Source organism: Leptodactylus fuscus, chromosome 1 (genome assembly GCF_031893055.1).
Source record: "Leptodactylus fuscus isolate aLepFus1 chromosome 1, aLepFus1.hap2, whole genome shotgun sequence".
Taxonomy (NCBI): domain Eukaryota; kingdom Metazoa; phylum Chordata; class Amphibia; order Anura; family Leptodactylidae; genus Leptodactylus; species Leptodactylus fuscus.
In genome coordinates this window covers 353,906,325-353,924,782 of record NC_134265.1, presented here as the reverse complement: position 1 = coordinate 353,924,782, position 18,458 = coordinate 353,906,325, and the positions used below count along the sequence as shown (strand labels likewise).

Sequence of the window (18,458 nt, the reverse complement as noted above, 5' to 3'; positions counted from 1 at the left end):
TTGATGGCTTTAGGGACATCCCCGCATTGCTTGAGTGACCACGATATCACACTATCTCCCACTTTGTCATACTTAGTCTGAAGTTAGGGGTAGTTATCTGGAGGGGAGAGCAAAGTCACAGCAAGATAAGAAATGCCCCTTGAGCCCTATACAGCTAATTTTCATAAGCATAAAAACCTGATTTCTATTATATATACTTTAATAGCTATGGATGCATTAATACTAAATATGTCTATATTATTATTATTATTATTATTATTAAATTTATTTTTCATATTTATCAATTACTTTACTCACTTCACTAACGAGGCAATGTTTGGTTCAGGACCAGACACATTTTGGGGGTTTTGGTATATGGTTTTGAGGGCTGTAACATTTTTTATCATTGCGTTATTCAACTCATTTCTGTGTCATTTTTATTTTTACATGTGTTTTTTTTTTCTTTACGCTGTCATGGCAGCTTTGGAAGGGAGTGGGAGTGGCAGTGGCAGAAGCAGTATCGGCTCCATAAGCAACAGCCTGCGCCTAGAGTTGCTTATGAGCAGCTTTCTTCCCCCGCATAGTGAAGAAGGTGCTCATCAGCTGCTAAACACAGAGCAAAACTTGAACCAGCAGATGGTAGCAAAATCACGGCCACAAAATAGCGTGGCATTTACGATCCACGCTCCCACTGAAATCAATGGGAGCGTATACGGCCCGCAAAATCTCACACGGCGTATACGTGCCAGGTCACGCGGCACGTTACTCCATGTGAATGGGCCCTCAGACTGTACTCTGACACCCGTTGTGAAAGATCCACTGGACTACTGGGCAGCTGGTCAAGTTTGTCCTGGAAAAGCTGTCCTGCCACTCTGTGGCTTACTTATGCTGCTACCACATCCTCACTCTGCCACTGGGTCACTGTATGGTCTCCTAAGGCTGTTTCTACCTTGATATTATATCGCCTTGCCACTCACCTACTCACACTGCCACCTCCACACTCTACCACTGGATGACTATATGGCCTCCTAACGCTGCTGCCACCTCCCCACTCTGCCACTTGGTCACTGTATGGCTTCCTAAGGCTGCTGCAAATCCATACTCTTCCACTGGGCCACTGTATGGCCTCGTAAGGCTACAACCTCCGCACTCTGACATTAGGTGACTGTATGGATTATTCACACTGCTGTCACCTCCCCACTTTGCAACTTCATCATTACTGTATGGCCTCCGAAGGCAACTGTGACAGGGTCGGACTGGCCCACCGAGGGGCCCCGTACCTTTAGTGGGCTCTACTGGACCTCTACTGCTTTTATTAATAAGCAGCGGAGGTGCAGTAAGGCCCCTATGCACTTACCTCTCCACCACTCCTGGACGCGACCCCACGCACCATACGCTGCACATTACATCATCGCGACGTAATGCGCAGCGTGCAGAGCTCAGGAGATGCAGCCAGATTCTCCTCGGTTTTGTGATCCGGTTTTAATAACTGGATCACAAAACCAGGAAAAAGTGCCGCCAACTCACAGGCTTGTAGGCATTGAGCCTGTGGCCTACAAGCTTAGCCCCAATACTTACCTGTCTGCTCCCGTGCCTTCTTCATGCTCTGGGGGCATAAGACATCATATCAGTGCTCCTGAAGCAAGAAGGAGCGAGACTGAGGAGTAAACAGGTTAGTAATAATCCAACACTGCTATAGGGGACCAGTGAAGAGGCTACTGTATAAGCCATACAGTGGCCCCTTCACTATTCCCCCCCATACACTTCCCCCCCATACAGTGACCTCTTCACTGGTCCCCTATACTGTATGGTGGGCCATTGATTAGGCCATTATATCATGTGGGGGGGGGGGGCAGTGATGTAGGCCAATATGCTGGGGACATTAAAGTGGTTGTCCAGGCAAAAACGGACAACCTTTTTAAAATTTTAATAAGCTGGGGGCAGTGAAAAAAAAATAAAAATGTATACTCACTAGAGATGAGCGAACAGTGTTCTATCGAACACATGTTCGATCGGATATCAGGGTGTTCGCCATGTTCGAATCGAATCGAACACCGCGTGGTAAAGTGCGCCAAAATTTGATTCCCCTCCCACCTTCCCTGGCACCTTTTTTGCACCAATAACAGCGCAGGGGAGGTGGGACAGGAACTACGACACTGGGGGCATTGAAAAAAATTGGAAAAAGTCATTGGCTGCCGAAATCAGGTGACCTCCATTTTAGACGAATAGTGGATTTCAAATCCGGGTCATATGAGAATGTGAACTTTGTGACTATGAGACAGGGATAGCTGTACAGGCAGGGATAGCTAGGGATAACCTTTATTTAGGGGGGAATGTTATTAAAAATAACTTTTTGGGGCTCTATCGGGTGTGTAATTGTGATTTTTGTGAGATAAACTTTTTCCCATAGGGATGCATTGGCCAGCGCTGATTGGCCGAATTCCGTACTCTGGCCAATCAGTGCTGGCCAATGCATTCTATTAGCTTGATGAAGCAGAGTGTGCACAAGGGTTCAAGCGCACCCTCGGCTCTGATGTAGCAGAGCTGAGGCTGCACAAGGGTTCAAGCGCACCCTCGGCTCTGATGTAGGAGAGCCGAGGGTGCACTTGAACCCTTGTGCACCCTCGGCTCTGCTACATCAGAGCCGAGGGTGCGCTTGAACCCTTGTGCACACTCTGCTTCATCAAGCTAATAGAATGCATTGGCCAGCGCTGATTGGCCAATGCATTCTATTAGCCCGATGAAGTAGAGCTGAATGTGTGTGCTCAAAAGCCCTCTTGACCCAGTGTCTGGAGTTGTTCTGAATAAACTCTCACTCTCCAGAGCACAGTCTACTAATATGAACTATTACTATGCCAGGATACAGTCCATCTTCATTGCCTGGGCCACAAGGAAAGGGATTGAGGAATCCAGTCCTTCCATTATAGATATTTTGGAGTTTCTTCAGAACGTCCTAGAAAGCTGCTGCCTCACAAATCTCTGATAACGAGATTCTTTAGAGGAGTTTCTAGGCTACAACCACCTATACCTACTGTTCCTCAAAGGGATCTATCTACAGTTGTAAGAGGGTTGTGTGAAACCTTCCTAGGGATTCTTCTTGCTTAATCCCCATTCTTGTGCTGCTGGCGATCCTGCTGCTCAGCTGTCTTCTTTTGCCAGAAGTCCTCCCCAATTGTGACATCCCGTGTCCCTTCCGCTGAGGTCATGTGACCACTGAGGCCAATCAGTGGCCACAGTGGCCTAAAGAAGGGACCCAGACATATCACAGGACTTTCAGGGACTGCCAGAAGAAAACAACAAAACTACAGGACTGGAACCAGCTGGAAAACACTGGAGGACCAGGGCAGGTGAGTATGTTTTGGGGTTTTTTGCTCATCTCTTTTGGACTAATTAAAAAAATAAGAATTAGCATGGACAGGTCCTTTAAGTCTGAAGTCTATGAAATAACGCCCTTACTTTTCCGACATTATACCGGAGACAATTACAATTTTTTGATGATTCGACATGGATGGGTTAACAGTACTCTTTTTTTAAGCCACGCAAAATGTTGGACACATCTGGTGAGTTTAATATTACATTGTGACACAATTACAGATCCTCGGTAACTCAGCAGATATATAATGCTTGAGATTTTACATGTTCCAACACAGATGAAAAGGGAGGTAGACGTATTACCGACGCAATATCACTGAACTCTACACAGATTAGAAGAATCAATCCATTTGACAAAGAAAAAAATATATTAAATTCAGAATGTCTTGTTATCCAGTAATCCCTGCTTGGATCGTCGTGTCTTTATCTCTTTGTAAGACTTTGGCATCGGTTCCTACACGTAAATTAGAAATGAGAAGGGCCGTGGAAGAATATGAACTGTATAAACATGGCGACATTATCATTGGAGGAATATTTACTGTTAATCTGAATATGGAAGAGTTACCTCTAAACAGACAGCAGAGAATAATGTTCTGTAATGGGTAAGTGGAAAGGAACAATGGATGTTATATTCAAGGGAGAAATAATAGCAAAATGTAAGGTCCAAGAGAAATCTGCAGTGGTATCTACAAGTGGCCAACTAGGAATATTTCTAGGATCATTTGTCCTAAATTTGTGGCCAATTTGCATCGATGTGTTTTACTTAGAAAACAGGCAGTAACGTCTTCATTAGCAATGCACTAAGCACTGCCAATGAGACTGTGTCCATACACCCGCACTCGTACTCAATGCAACATGTAGAACTGAAGCATTTACCAAAGGGAATGGACACTTCGAATGGTTGTACATCCGCTTTTATACCACCTAGAAAAATGGTTGTGATAGTCTCAGCTTTCTTGTGATACCAGGTGGTATAAAATTGGAGATACAGCCAGTGAAAGTGACCATCCCCCATCCTTTGGTAAATGCTTCGGCTCTACCTATTTGCAATACAAATGTATAAGAACTTTACCTAGGAACAGCTCACTTAGAAGATTGATAGGGAGAATGTCACAGCCTCTTTTATAATAAAAGGGAAGTTAGATAGGAAAATAAAGTATATTACAAAAATGGTCACCAAACAGCCCCTGACACAACAGAGCAAAAAAAAAAAAAAAAAGAGTTTCAGTTTAAATACAAAAAAAATGTATCAAACATCACAGTGAATAACAAATCACAATCCAAACAACGGTCAAGTCTGCGGCATAAATACATCAATACATGTTAAAGGGTGACCAGTTTGTAGAGATTATCTGTATTGTGCTTGTGATGTGTTATGTTTTTTCGTGCATTGTTTAGTAGATTTGGCTGAAGTCAGTGTAGCTCCTGTCTATGGTAATCCCACTAAAGATGTCGGTCATCAATGAAGGAGGATGCTAATATAGTGCAGAAAGTCAACCAATTTGTGCATAGCTGTCAAATGTGTTTGTGTGAGGGGTTGCAGTTCTAAATGCCCTGACAGTATTCTACACTATGTGTTATAGATAGGTTCCTAGGAGCCCTGACAGTGTCATACACTATGTTTTATAGATAGGTTCCTAAGAGCCCTGACAGTATTCTACACTATGTTTTATAGATAGGCTCCTAGGAGCCCTGACAGTGTCATACACTATGTATTATAGATAGGTTTCTAAGAGCCCTGACAGCGTTATACACTATGTTTTATAGATAGGTTCCTAGGAGTCCTGACAGTGTTATACACTATGTTTTATAGATAGGTTCCTAGGAGCCCTGACAGTGTTATACACTATGTTTTATAGATAGGTTCCTAGGAGTCCTGACAGTGTTCTACACTATGTTTTATAGATAGGTTCCTAGGAGTCCTGACAGTATTCTACACTATGTTTTATAGATAGGCTCCTAGGAGTCCTGACAGTGTCCTACACTATGTTTTATAGATAGGTTCCTAGGAGCCCTGACAGTGTCAGACACTATGTGTTATAGATAGGTTCCTAGGAGCCCTGACAGTGTTCTACACTATGTTTTATAGATAGGTTCTTAGGAGCCCTGACAGTGTTCTAACCTATGTTTTATAGATAGGTTCCTAGAAGCCCTGACAGTGTCATACACTATGTTTTATAGACAGGTTCCTAGGAGCCCTGACAGTGTTCTACACTATGTATTATAGATAGGTTCTTAGGAGCCCTGACAGTGTTCTACCCTATGTTTTATAGATAGGTTCCTAGAAGCCCTCACAGTGTTCTACACTATGTTTTATAGATAGGTTCCGAGGAGCCCTGACAGTGTTCTACACTATGTTTTATAGATAGGTTCCTAGGAGTCCTGACAGTGTTCTACACTATATTTTATAGATAGTTTCAAATTTGTGACGTGACGTCTCCCCTCCGTGTATCTGCCCACACTCTCCTAAGCCACAAGTCCAACCTTCTTCCTAGGTCTGTAACACTGACCTGAGAGGTGGGGGCAGCGAGATGAAGAGGACCGAGAACAGCGGGGACTGGACCAGCGATCTGTGCAGGTAAGTAGCTACTAGAGATGTTAGCTAGTCTCCCATTAGAATGAATGGACGCAGCCGGCACACAGGGGGTTAAGACTGTGTGTCGGCTGCATTCATTCATTCCTATGGGACCTAGCTAACATTGTTAGCTTTTCCCACAATGCTTGGCCAGTAGCAAAGCATTGTGGGAAATAATCCTCGATCTCGATCCCACCTATAAAGATCGTGTTCGGAATTCCAATCGCGATCGTGAAATTTACTCGATCACCGATTGGAATCCGATCTTTCCCAAAAACGATCACTCAACCCTATTAACCAATCATTATTTGTCCAATCAATATGATAATATCTGGTGAGTTATTGTGTTGTATCTACAATTACTATTTTTCTACAGGATTTTGGAGGAGCCGTTTTTTTACTTTATTTTTTTTACCCAAAAAGGCGATTGGCTTAATGTTGTGTACGTTGAGGGAGCAATCCCCCGAGGTTGATGCTGTTCCATGTTTTTTTGCTTTCTGAATAAAATGTATCTTAGGAATCTGTATATGTTAATTAGAGATGAGCGAGTAGTGTTCGATCGAGTAGGTGTTCGATCGAATACTACGGTATTCAAAATACTCGTACTTGATCGAACTCTACTAGCTGTTCGAAGTTTAAGGTTTGTTGCAGAAACAACGTTGATTGGCAGAATGCTATACATTCTGCTAATCAACGCTTGTTCTTCTCTTACCTTTAGAAGTCTTCTCCGTGCAGCGTCCCCGCAGCGTCTTCCGGCTGGAATTCACTCTGCATGCCTAGGCAGAGTGAATTCCAGCCGGAAGATGCCGCGGGGACACTGCGCCGGGAGAAGACTTCAAGGGGAATCCAGCCTGACCGTCAATCGTGGACTTGGTAAGTATAATTTTATCGAATTTTGCGTACCCCTGAAACGAGCATTTCCCCCATAGACTATAATGGGGTTCGAAATCCGTTCGAACAGTCGAACAGTGTGCGGCTGTTCGAATCAGATTCGAACCTTGGACATTTTAGTGTTCGCTCATCTCTAATGTTAATGTATTAAATAACAGGCTATAATGCGGTAGGCGATTGGTAATAATCTTTTATTTCCTCCCAGGCCCCTTTTATCCAATTACAAATATGTTCTGGACTTTCTTTTTGCCATTGAGGAAGTGAATAAACATCATAAGCTTTTACCAAATGTGACTTTAGGATATCATGTGTTCGATTCTTGTGCCAATGTTAATAAAGCTGTGAAAGGTACATTACAGATATTATCAGGACCAGGATATCCGGTACCGAATTATGACTGCATGGAGGAAGATAACATTGCAGGCTTTATTGGAGATCTTTTATCTGCTACAACAGTGCCTATAGCGCGATTATTGAATGTGTACGGATATACACAGGTAAGAGTCAAGTTAAGAACGCAAGGAAATTATTAAAGGTGCTATATCAGCAAAATTATGCCGCATGAGCCCCACATATGCCTAAATACCTCTATTGGTATTTTAAAAGCCCCCCCCCCCTGTTTTAAACTAAGACCGTAAAAACATATATGCAAATTATAATTACTGTGCACAGTGGGTGATTCTTGCACTGGTGGACGTCATCTTCGGTCCCGCCTTCCTCTTCCTCTGGTGTCTTCTTCCAGCAACGTCCTCCTTCCACGTCTTCTTCTTCTTCTTTTCACAGGCGGGTTGTGTTTAAATCCCACGTGTGCACAGTATCGCTCCCTCCGGAGTGCTACTGCGCACGCTCCGGCACCATTTTTGTCAATGGCATTTTGTCAATGGAAGTTCACGCCCATACTGCGCATGCGCAGTACGCTTGCGTAGTTCTAAGGGGAACTGAGCATACAGTATGCTCAGTTACCCTTATAACTACAACAAAAATGGTGCAGGAGCGTGCGCAGTAGCGCTCTGGAGGGAGCAATACCGTGCACGCGTGAGATTTAAACACAATCCGCCGGTGAAAAGAAGAAGAAGAAGGCGTGGAAGGAGGACTTTTTATGTCTCCATGTATGGAGATGTGTAAGGCACACATTTTTTGTAGAAGTTTTTATTTATATAATTTTGGGGAATAGCTGATGTTTCAATCACTTCTTTATACAAATTTTTCGGGGATGCAAAATGGCAAAATACAGTGATTCTGCTATTTTAATATTTGTTAATGGTGCAATGCTCGCCGTTTACGATAAATATTTCTAAAGCCAGGCCATTTGGAGATGTCTGTTTATGTTTGTTACGGTGGTCCTAGTAATAAGAGACGGGATCCACAAAAAAATGAAGGCTTTATGAAGGCATAAACACTAGAGATTAGCGAACAGTAAAATGTTTGAGGTTTGATATTCGTTTCGAGTAGCCCCTCAATATTCAACTACTCGAATCGAATACCGAACCCTATTATAGTCTATGGGGGAAAATGCTCGTTTCAGGGGTAGGCAACGTTCGATCAAATTATACTTACCAAGTCCACGAGTGAGGGTCGGGCTGGATCCTCCGAGCAGTCTTCTCCTTGCAGCGTCCCCGCGGCGTCTTCCAGCTCTTCATTCACTCTGCCAGGCATCAAATTATACTTACCAAGTCCACGAGTGAGGGTCGGGCTGGATCCTCCGAGCAGTCTTCTCCTTGCAGTGTCCCCATGGCATCTTCCGACTCTTCATTCACTCTGCCAGGCATCGGGCCTGGGCAGAGCCAACTGCGCATGCCCACACTACAAGCCGATGCCTGGCAGAGTGAATGAAGAGCCGGAAGAGCCGGAAGACGCCACGGGGAAGCTGCACAGAGAAGATTTCTAAAGGTAGGAGAAGAACCAGCATTGATTGGCCGACTGTATAGCATTCGGCCAATCAATGCTGGTTCTGCATCGAACTTTTACATTCGAACAGAGAGTGGTACTCGATTGAGTACGAGTATTTCGAATACCGTAGTATTCGATCAAATACCTACTCTTCTCTAGTTATAATGTCTTAAAGATGTCTAATTTTCTTCTGCAGATCAGTTATGGATCTACAGATCCGCTGCTCACTGACAGAACTACGTACCCATACCTTTTCCATACATCACACAATGACCATGTCTACTTTTCTGCTGTTCTGAATTTACTGAAGGATCTCTCATGGAACTGGGTTGGAATTGTCACTAGCGCAGATGAAAGTGGAAACAAGGAAAGCCAAGCTCTCTCCTCATTTCTTCATAGTCACAACATCTGCATAGAGTTTACCGCCGAAGTCTTGTCTTTTAAAGTTGCTTATAGAAATATCCAAACCCATCGATTGGTAAATGAAAAAACCAAGGCGGTGATCTCCAACTCAACATCTAATATTATTCTTCTTTGTGGAACGGTTACTTTTTATGTGATTGACATTTTACGTCTGCCGGATTACGTTCTGAAGACAAAGACGTTCATCCTTCCGCCCAGCTGGTTCACCAATATTGAAATAATGGAAGAATGTTTTCAAGCGTTTAACTGTTGCTTGGGACTTCTACATGAAATAAAAATTTATATAATGAAAAATGGTAGTAAGGTGGTGGCGATGAATCCATATAAATCAGGACATATGAAGCAATTTTTTAAAAATGTCCGTCCTTCCAAATATCCCAATGATAAGATGCTAGAAGATATATGGATGATACGTTTCGGGTGCTTGTCAACAAATAATAAGAAAAACAAATTATTTAAAGAATTATATGAAATAAAAGCGCGCAATTGTACTGGAGAAGAGGACATTACAGAAATCCCATATGCATTAGACACTGTGGTATCACCTGTTGTACACAATGCCGTACTTACCATGGTTTACGCACTGGACGCTGCGCTTGAATTTCTAGGAATTGATTTTTATAAGACTAAAATGAAAAGTCATAAATATAGACATAAGGTAAATGATAAATAATAGAGATGAGCGAACAGTAAAATGTTCGAGGTTCGATATTCGTTTCGAGTAGCGCCTCAATATTCGACTACTCGAATCGAATATCGAATCCTATCAATCAAATCAAATCAAATAAAAAAATGCTTTATTGGCACGTCCGAATAGGTATTTGGCATTGCCAAAGCTAGTAAAGTGGGCTGTGGGGGTGGGGGTGGGGGGTAGTTGGGTTCGGGTGGGTGGGTGGTGGGTATGGGGGGGGTGGTTTTGGTTATAACAGTCCATGGAGTCTCATCTTCCTCTTCGTTGGTGACCGCTATATGGGGGGGGGGTTGGAGGTGGGGGGGGGGGGGCGGGTGTATTGGGATAAATATAACAGTCCGTGGAGTCTCATCTTCCTCTGGTTTGGTGACAGCTGGACACGTATTGGGCAGCGATCTCCACAGTGGCCTCTTCTTCTCCCAGTAGGATGTAGAGTTTCCTCTTCTCGTCTGGGATGTGTGCAGAGAGTCTTTGGTAGTAGACGGCCCTCACAACTGAGTATTTGGTGCAGTGTAGCAGGAAGTGGGTCTCGTCTTCTAGGGCCCCCTGGTCACAGTGCTGGCACAGTCTGTTCTCCCGTGGCTTGTACGTCTGCCTGTATCGCCCCGTCTCTATCTCTAGGTTGTGGGCGCTCAGTCTGTACCGGCTCAGGGTCTGTCGTCTGTGCTTGGGGTGGTGTATTCTCTCCAGGTAGGTGGCCATGGTGTAGTCCCTTTGTAGGGATTGGTACACGGTGAGTCTCTTGGAGTTGTTTATTTCGTTTCTCCTTTCTTCAATGTACCGCTCTCTGTTTGCCTCTGTGGTCGCCTTTATTTCGGCCTTGGTTATCATTTGTTGGTGTTTTTAGTTTGGTGGTTGGCTGTTGTTTGGTTGGTGAGTGTCTGGTTTGCTCAGGTGGCTTAGCCATGCTTGGTGGTGGTAGGAGTCGGGCTTGCTCCCCTGGATGTGTGCCTGGAGAGCTAGCGCCCTCTTCTGTATGGTGAGCCATAGGGGGAGTCTGCCTAGCTCTGCCCTGCAGGCCATGTTGGAGGTTTTGCGATGGACATGGAGCAGGTATTTGCAGAACTCCAGGTGGAAGTTCTCTGTTGGGCTGGAGTCCCACTTTGACTGGTCTGGGTAGGTGGCTGGGCCCCAAACTTCACTGCCATAGAGAAGGATCGGGGAGATGACTGCATCAAATATCTTCAGCCAGACCCTCACCGGTGGTTTGAGGTGGTACAGTTGTCTTCTGATGGCGTAGAAGGTTCTGCAGGCTTTTGCTTTCAGGGTTTCTATTGCTGCTTTGAAGCTTCCTGATTGGCTGAGCTCCAGCCCCAGGTAGGTGTAGCTGTTGGTTTTCTCCAGTGTGGAGCCGTTCAGTGTGAATTGTGGGGTGGTGGGGGCTTTATTGTGGCCCTTCTTCTGAAATACCATGACTTTGGTCTTCTTCTGGTTGATGGGTAGGGCCCATGTGGTGCTGAATTTTTCCAGCACGGACAGGCTTTCTTGGAGGTCTTTCTCAGTGGGGGCCAGGAGAAGGAGGTCATCGGCATACAGCAGGAACTTCACTTCCCGGTCGTTCAGGGTGAGGCCTGGGGTTGGTGAGGCCTCCAGGGCTGTAGCCAGTTCATTGATGTAGATGTTGAAGAGCGTTGAGCTCAGGCTACAGCCTTGTCTGACCCCTCGGGCCTGTTGGAAGTATGCTGTCCTTTTCCCATGCACCTTCACACTGCACTGGTTTCCAGTGTAGAAGCTCTTGATGACGTCGTACGTTCTTCCTCCTATTCCACTCTCTAGGAGTTTTAGGAGTAGGCCTGGGTGCCATACTGAGTCGAACGCCTTCTTAAAGTCCACGAAGCAGGCGAATATCTTGCCTCTTCTGGTGTTGTGGACGTGCGTCTTGATGAGGCTGTGCAGGGTGTAGATATGGTCTGTGGTGCGGTGGTTTGGCATGAACCCTGCTTGGCTCTTGCTGAGGACCCCATGCTGTGTGAGGAAGGTGAGGATTCTGTTATTGATGATGCTGTTGAACAGTTTCCCCAGCGTGCTGCTGACGCAGATCCCCCTGTAGTTGTTGGGGTCATATTGGTCCCCATTCTTGTAGATGGGGGTTATGTTCCAGTCTTCGGGGAAGTGTCCAGCGTTGAGCACGAGGGTGAATAGCTTTGCCAGTGCCGCGTGTATTGCTGGAGGGCTGTATTTGATCATCTCTGGTAGGATGCCGTCAGGGCCACTGGCCTTTTTGCCTTTCAGCAGGGCAATTCTTTCCTGTATATCTTTTATGGTGATTGGCGAGTCCAGAGGGTTCTGGAAGTCTTTGATGACTTTCTCCATGTCCCTCAGTTTGGTGATTATCTGTTGCTGTTCTGGAGTTAGGTCTTCTTCTGGGATGTTTTTGTAGAGACCTCTGAAGTAGTTGAGCCATATATTGCCATTTTGGATGTGGAGAGAGTTTTTCTTGGGCTTTGTGCCCATGTGGTGCCAGGTCTCCCAGAATGAGCTGTCCTGGAGGGAGTCCTCTAGTTGCTCTATTTTGTGGGAGAGGTACCTCTGTTTCTTCTCTCTGAGGGTGCCCTTGTATTGCTTGCATAGATTGTTGTAGGCTTCCCTCACCTCCTTGTTGTTGGGGTCCCTGTGTTTTTGGTTGGAAGCTCTTCTTAGGGTATGGCGTAGTGCTCTGCAGTCGCTGTCAAACCATTTGTGGGACTGTTTGTTGGTTTGTCTTATTGGTTTGGTTCGTTTCAGGCCTGCTAGTTCTGCTGTGGTCTGTAGGATGTACTTGAGATCCTTCACAGCTCTGGTGACTCCCTGTTGGTCTGGCTGATAGGTGTTTGTATGGAAGTTTGTGAGCAGTGTCTTGATTTCGGGTCGGTTGGTTGCGTTGGTATATTCTATGGCCTGGTGGTTGGCCCATTTGAAATGTCTTGGTAGGTTGTAGAGGCCGGACTGTTGGGGCTCATGTGTGGGTGTTTTGTTCATGGTTCTCATGTATAGTAGGATCTGGTTGTGGTCTGATAGATGGGAGTCAGGTGCGATTGTGAAGTCTTCAATGTCTGACAGGTCTGCGTCTGTAATGGCATAGTCCACCACGCTGTTGCCCACTTGGGAGTTTAGTGTGAAGCGTCCTCTGGGATCGCCTGTGGTACGTCCGTTTATTATGTACAGTCCTAGGCTTCGCCACATGTTCAGCAGTTGTCTCCCACTCTTGTTGACAATTCTGTCTTGGCTGTTTCTTCTTGTCTGTGTGGGTTCTGGGTGGTGGATCTCACTACCATGCGTATGTGGGTTGTCGTCAGGGGGCAGGTAGTCTATCTCTGTGCCTGTCCTTGCATTCAGGTCTCCGCATATTAGTACTCTGTCTTTGGGTTGGAAATGGACGACTTCCCTTTGTAGGACCTCGTAAGTGTCAGGGTCGTGGTAGGGGGACCCTGGTGGGGGCATATATACTGCACAGAGATAGATGTCCTGCTGGCCGCTGAGGATGGAGCTGCTTATTTTTATCCATATGTGATTAGTTCCACGTTTGGTAGCTTTTACGTGTTCTTTGAGCTCCTCCTTGTACCATATTAGTATCCCTCCTGAGTGGCGGCCATGTTTGGTGGTCTTATTTTTCTGGGCGGGCACTGAGAATTCCTTGTAGCCCATGGGTGTTAGGGACTCGTCATCTGCCCGGGTCCATGTCTCTAGGAGGATTTGAATGTCTATGTTTTTTAGTCTGTCTATGAAGTCTGAATCTTTTGGTTTAGATCCAAAGGCTGAGGCGTTCAGCCCTTGTATGTTCCAACTACTGATAGTTAGTGATTTCATCTTCAGTGTGTAAACCTGGTAATGAGCTGTCCTGCAGAGGACGGGCTGGATTCTTGGTTGGTTGCAGTGTGGCCAGGTATTGGTTTATGTGCATTGCTGTTGTGGCCATTGTAGTGATCGCATGCTCTATTCTCTTTATTGTCTCTATGTCGGTGCTCTGGGTTGCTCTGGTTGGCTTTTTCTTGATAGGTGGCATCTTTGGGGGGTTTTGTCTTGGATATTGGCGGTTGTCGGGTATTATTTCCATGGTTCTTTGTCTTGTTTGTTGTCTAGGCCCGGGGGCTCTGTTGAGCACTAAGTCTTTGAATTCCTTCGCTAGTAGGCTGACGCAATGTTTATTGAGGTGTTTGTCATCATATAGGTGACGCTTATCTATGGAGGGGTGTTGTGCCAGGGTGATGCCTGGTGTTTGTCTGATTCTGGTCGACAGCTCTTCATTGATCCCCATGATGATGTCTTCAGAGGTGCCTTCTCATGGGAGCAGAGATGACAGGATGATACTACAGTCTGGGAACTGTTGCTTTGCTTTCTCTGCTAGTTGGACCAGTTGGCCCGCTGTCTGTTGGGGCTGGTCAGAGAGATCTTCTGTGCCTGTGTGTATGACAATGTGTTTCGGGGTGGTGAAGAAAGGCTTGCAAATGACAGTATTGGCTTTTTCAATGGTTGGGCTGTGGATTTTCTTGACTCTTTGCCATGGGAATAGCTTTCTTGTATTAATGTACTTGCCATTGGAGTCTATGATCAGGACTATATCTGGGTTTGAGGTTTTTGTTGTTGTTTTCGTTGTTTTGGTTCTCTCTGGCTCTTTGTCTGGGGTATACTCTATGGGGGAAAATGCTCGTTTCAGGGGTAGGCAACGTTCGATCAAATTACACTTACCAAGTCCACGAGTGAGGGTCGGGCTGGATCCTCCGAGAAGTCTTCTCCTTGCAGCGTCCCCGCGGCGTCTTCCAGCTCTGAATTCACTCTGCCAGGCATCGAGCCTGGGCAGAGCCGACTGCGCATGCCCGCACTACAAGGCATGCGCAGTCAGCTTGTAGTACTACTCGCTCATTTCTAATAAATAATAGTATTATAGTAAACATGGGAACGCAAAAAAGCTAAGGTCAGACCAAGTAGGCCCCTTAAATAATGGGGGGAAAAGGGAGATGGTCACCGGGAACCAAGAGAGGCAGAGCTACTAAATGGGTTCTAGCTCTATATACAGAAGAACAAGAAGTAGCTGGTGTAGGTGGTACCAAGACTCTTAACCCTTTGGGGGCATTCACACGGAGTAAAATGGCGCTGATTCTGCCACGATAACTTGCAACCGAATCAGCGCTGATAAAAAGCCTCCCATTGAGTTCAATGGGCTCCGTGTGGAAGATGCAGGGCCGCCGATAGGGCAGTACTACTGGTACTGGCGTCAGGGGCCCGGCCAAATTGAAAAATGGGGGGGACCCGGTTTTGGCCTGCCACCGTGTGCCGGCTCCCTGGCGCCCGTAGCAGTCATTGTATATGTCCTATTTCAACTCAGATCTGCATCCAGAGGACGCAGATCTGAGTTGAAGACATACGCGGCTGAAGCAAGGAGCTGACACAGGCCAGCTTCTCGCTTCGCCGCTGCGCGCCTCTCTCCCTGACACATATGCAGCTGAAGCGAGGAGCTGACATGTGTGATCACATTGCATCTAAAAGCCAGTAGCCGGCGGCAGCGGTGAAGCGAGGAGCTGACACAGGTCAGCTCCTTGCTTCACCGCTGTGCGCCTCTCTCTCTGTCACATATGCGGCTGAAGCGAGGAGCTGACCTGTGTCAGCTCCTCGCTTCGCCGCCTCCGCTACTGGCTTGTAGACGCGATGTGATGACGTCACATCGCGTCTATAACTGTGCGCCAGTGAGAGAGAGGCGCGCAGAGAGCTGCGAGGGAACGAAGGAGAAGGTAAGTCAGTCAGTGTAATGTGGAACGTGAAACTGGGGGCAGAGAGAGGACGGCATGACACTGGGGGCAGAGATGGAGAGGACATGAATATGGGGGCAGAGATGGAGAGGACGACATGACAATGGGGGCAGAGATGGAGGGGACATGAATATGGGGGCAGAGATGGAGAGGACGACATGACAATGGGGGCAGAGATGAAGGGACATGAATATGGGGGCAGAGATGGAGGGGACATGAATATGGGGGCAGAGATGGACGGGACATGAATATGGGGGCAGAGATGGAGGGGACATGAATATGGGGGCAGAGATGGAGGGGACATGAATATGGGGGCAGAGATGGAGGGGACATGAATATGGGGGCAGAGATGGAGAGGACGACATGACAATGGGGGCAGAGATGGAGGGGACATGAATATGGGGGCAGAGATGGAGAGGACAACATGACATTGGGGGCAGAGATGGAGGGACATGAATATGGGGCAGAGATGGAGGGGACATGAATATAGGGGCAGAGATGGAGAGGACGGCATGACAATGGAGGCAGAGATGGAGGGACATGAATATGGGGGCAGAGATGGAGGGGACATGAATATGGGGGCAGAGATGGAGGGGACATGAATATGGGGGCAGAGATGGAGGGGACATGAATATGGGGGCAGAGATGGAGGGCATGAATCTTGGGGTAGAGATGGAAGGGACATGAAACTGGGGGCAGAGATGGAGGGGGGGAACATGAAACTGGGGGCAGAAATGGATGGGCGGACATGAATCTGGGGGCAGAGATTGGGTAGGAGACATGAAACTGGGTGCAGATGAAGGGTGTATATGAAGCTGGGGGAGAGATAGAGGGGGGACATATAATGTATGGGTGACTGTAGGAGGATTATACTGTGTGCGGGCACATGAAAAATTAATGAGAATGGGTGGAGTCAACATAACAGTGGGTGGGGCTAAATTTGCCGCGTCCCTCTTTTGGTTCTTCAAAAGTTGGGAGGTATGGGTACAGGGGGCAGTGGAAAGATGTTAGAAGGTGGACGGGGGGGGGAAGGGGGATTGTTGGGGCATCGGGTGTGCGGCACTGCGGAGAGTGAACTGGGGTAATAATATATAATATATAAGTTTTTAGCTGGAGAACTACAAAGCACACAAGACCTCCAAAGGTATGTGTGCTTTGTATTAATAATGATGTAGGCGGCTATGCTACTAGCATAGCAGCCTGTTTGGGGGTGGGACTTTCACTTTAAAGGAGTGTTCACGTTGCGTTTTTGGCTTCCCTTGCCGGGATACGTTGGTAACCAGTCACAATCAGCCCCCCACTTATCCCTGCACGGAGAACTGCAGGCCCCCCCTTTTTTTTTAATGGCCAGTTCTTCGTGCAGGGATAAGTTGACAGCTGATTCTGACTGGTTACCAACGTATCCCAGCAAGGGAGGCCAAAAACGCAATGTGAATAAGCCCTGAGGATTTATTAGGAGGCTCTTATAGATGGTGTTGGCTCTCTATAGGCGCTGTCACACAGAGCAGATATTACCTGCAAATAGAATCTGATGAAGCCTTGTAATGCTGCTAAATAAAGGGAAATGTAATACAGAATTGGTATGACGCAAAATAAGGTAGTTTTAAAATGGCGGCAGCCGGGGGGGGGGGGGGGCAGACACTTAGGCTGTATGGGGCCCCATAATTCCTGATGGCGGCCCTGGGAAGATGGAACCTGTTGAACTCAATGGGAGTCTTTTTAACAGCGCTGATTCTGCCGCGTGTTAGGCTCCATTCACACAGAGTAACGCTGGCGTTTTTGTGCTTATTTTGGCACATAGCGCCGCATATACGCCGCGTTTATGCCGCGTTTGCTCCGTTCAACGCGACCGCAAAATAGCGCGGCGCAAACGCATACTCTGTGTGAATGGAGCCTTAATGTGGCAGAATCAGCGCCACTTTGCTCCGTGTGAATGCCCCCTTACAATGGCTTCCAGAGCAGGTGTTAGCTGTAACATATAGTGTTAACTCCTTAGGGCCCCTTCACACGGCGTAAGCGCTCGGCTCATTCCGAGCCATACACGCGAGCACTTCTAAACACTTCCCATTCACTTTAATGGGAGCGTGCGTAAAGCCAATTTTTTCCCTATTTTCCTCCTCTAAAACCTAGGTGCGTCTTATAGTCCGAAAAAAACGGTAAGTACATAGTCAGACATTTTATTACATCGACCAAAATGCTTTACCTTACATTTGTCAACATTAAACTTCATTTGCCAAGTCTCCGTCCATGCTTCCAGGATAGCATTTCTTAGAAAGCCCTCAAATATCTTTCCCACCACAGATGTCAAACTTACTGGCCTATAGTTTCCAGGTTCACTTTTACACCCCTTTTTGAAAATTGGCACAACATTTTCTAGGCGCCAATCCTGTGGAACAGACCCAGTCATTACTGAATCCTTAAATATTAGATATAACGGTGAAAGTTTTTGCCATGAGAGTTATACTGCTCATCCCTGCACAAACTGGATTTGTGTTGAGAAGAGAAGGTAGAGACAATTTCTCTAATTTGCTTTCCTGGTCCTACTCAGAGTAGACGCCAGTAAGGCCTTTGATAGGGTGGATTGGGGATTCTTAAAAGCCACTTAAGCAAAATGTGATATTCCTAGTCAATTCACAGCTACAATCTTCACTCAGTCACACTTAAAGATGAATGGTACATTGTTTGCTAGTTTCAAAGTATCCAATGGAACGAGACAAGGCTCCCCCGTCTCCCCCACATTGTCTATAATTGTTCTCGGGACTCTTTTACAGGCAGTTAGACAACACCAACACTTGATGTCTATAAGAGAGCTGAAACTTGGAGAAGACACTACCCACACCTCAGCATTTGCCGACGATGTCCTCCTCTTAATCCTTGCCTTCCAGCTATAATTAAATTATTGACTCATTATGAC

At 46.3% G+C, this 18,458-nt stretch overlaps 1 protein-coding gene across 1 annotated transcript in view; it reads left to right on the top strand.

Annotated features, from left to right (window-relative positions):
• The first annotated feature begins 453 nt into the window (after nt 1-453).
• LOC142183899 (vomeronasal type-2 receptor 26-like) overlaps nt 454-18,458 on the top strand; it is a 30,947-nt gene continuing 12,942 nt past the window's right edge. Inside the window, exons 1-4 of the mRNA XM_075258790.1 lie at nt 454-618; nt 3,790-3,953; nt 7,023-7,314; nt 8,904-9,788. Of these exons, the coding sequence (XP_075114891.1) occupies nt 454-618; nt 3,790-3,953; nt 7,023-7,314; nt 8,904-9,788 (1,506 nt within the window). The remainder of the gene's footprint in view (nt 619-3,789; nt 3,954-7,022; nt 7,315-8,903; nt 9,789-18,458) is intronic.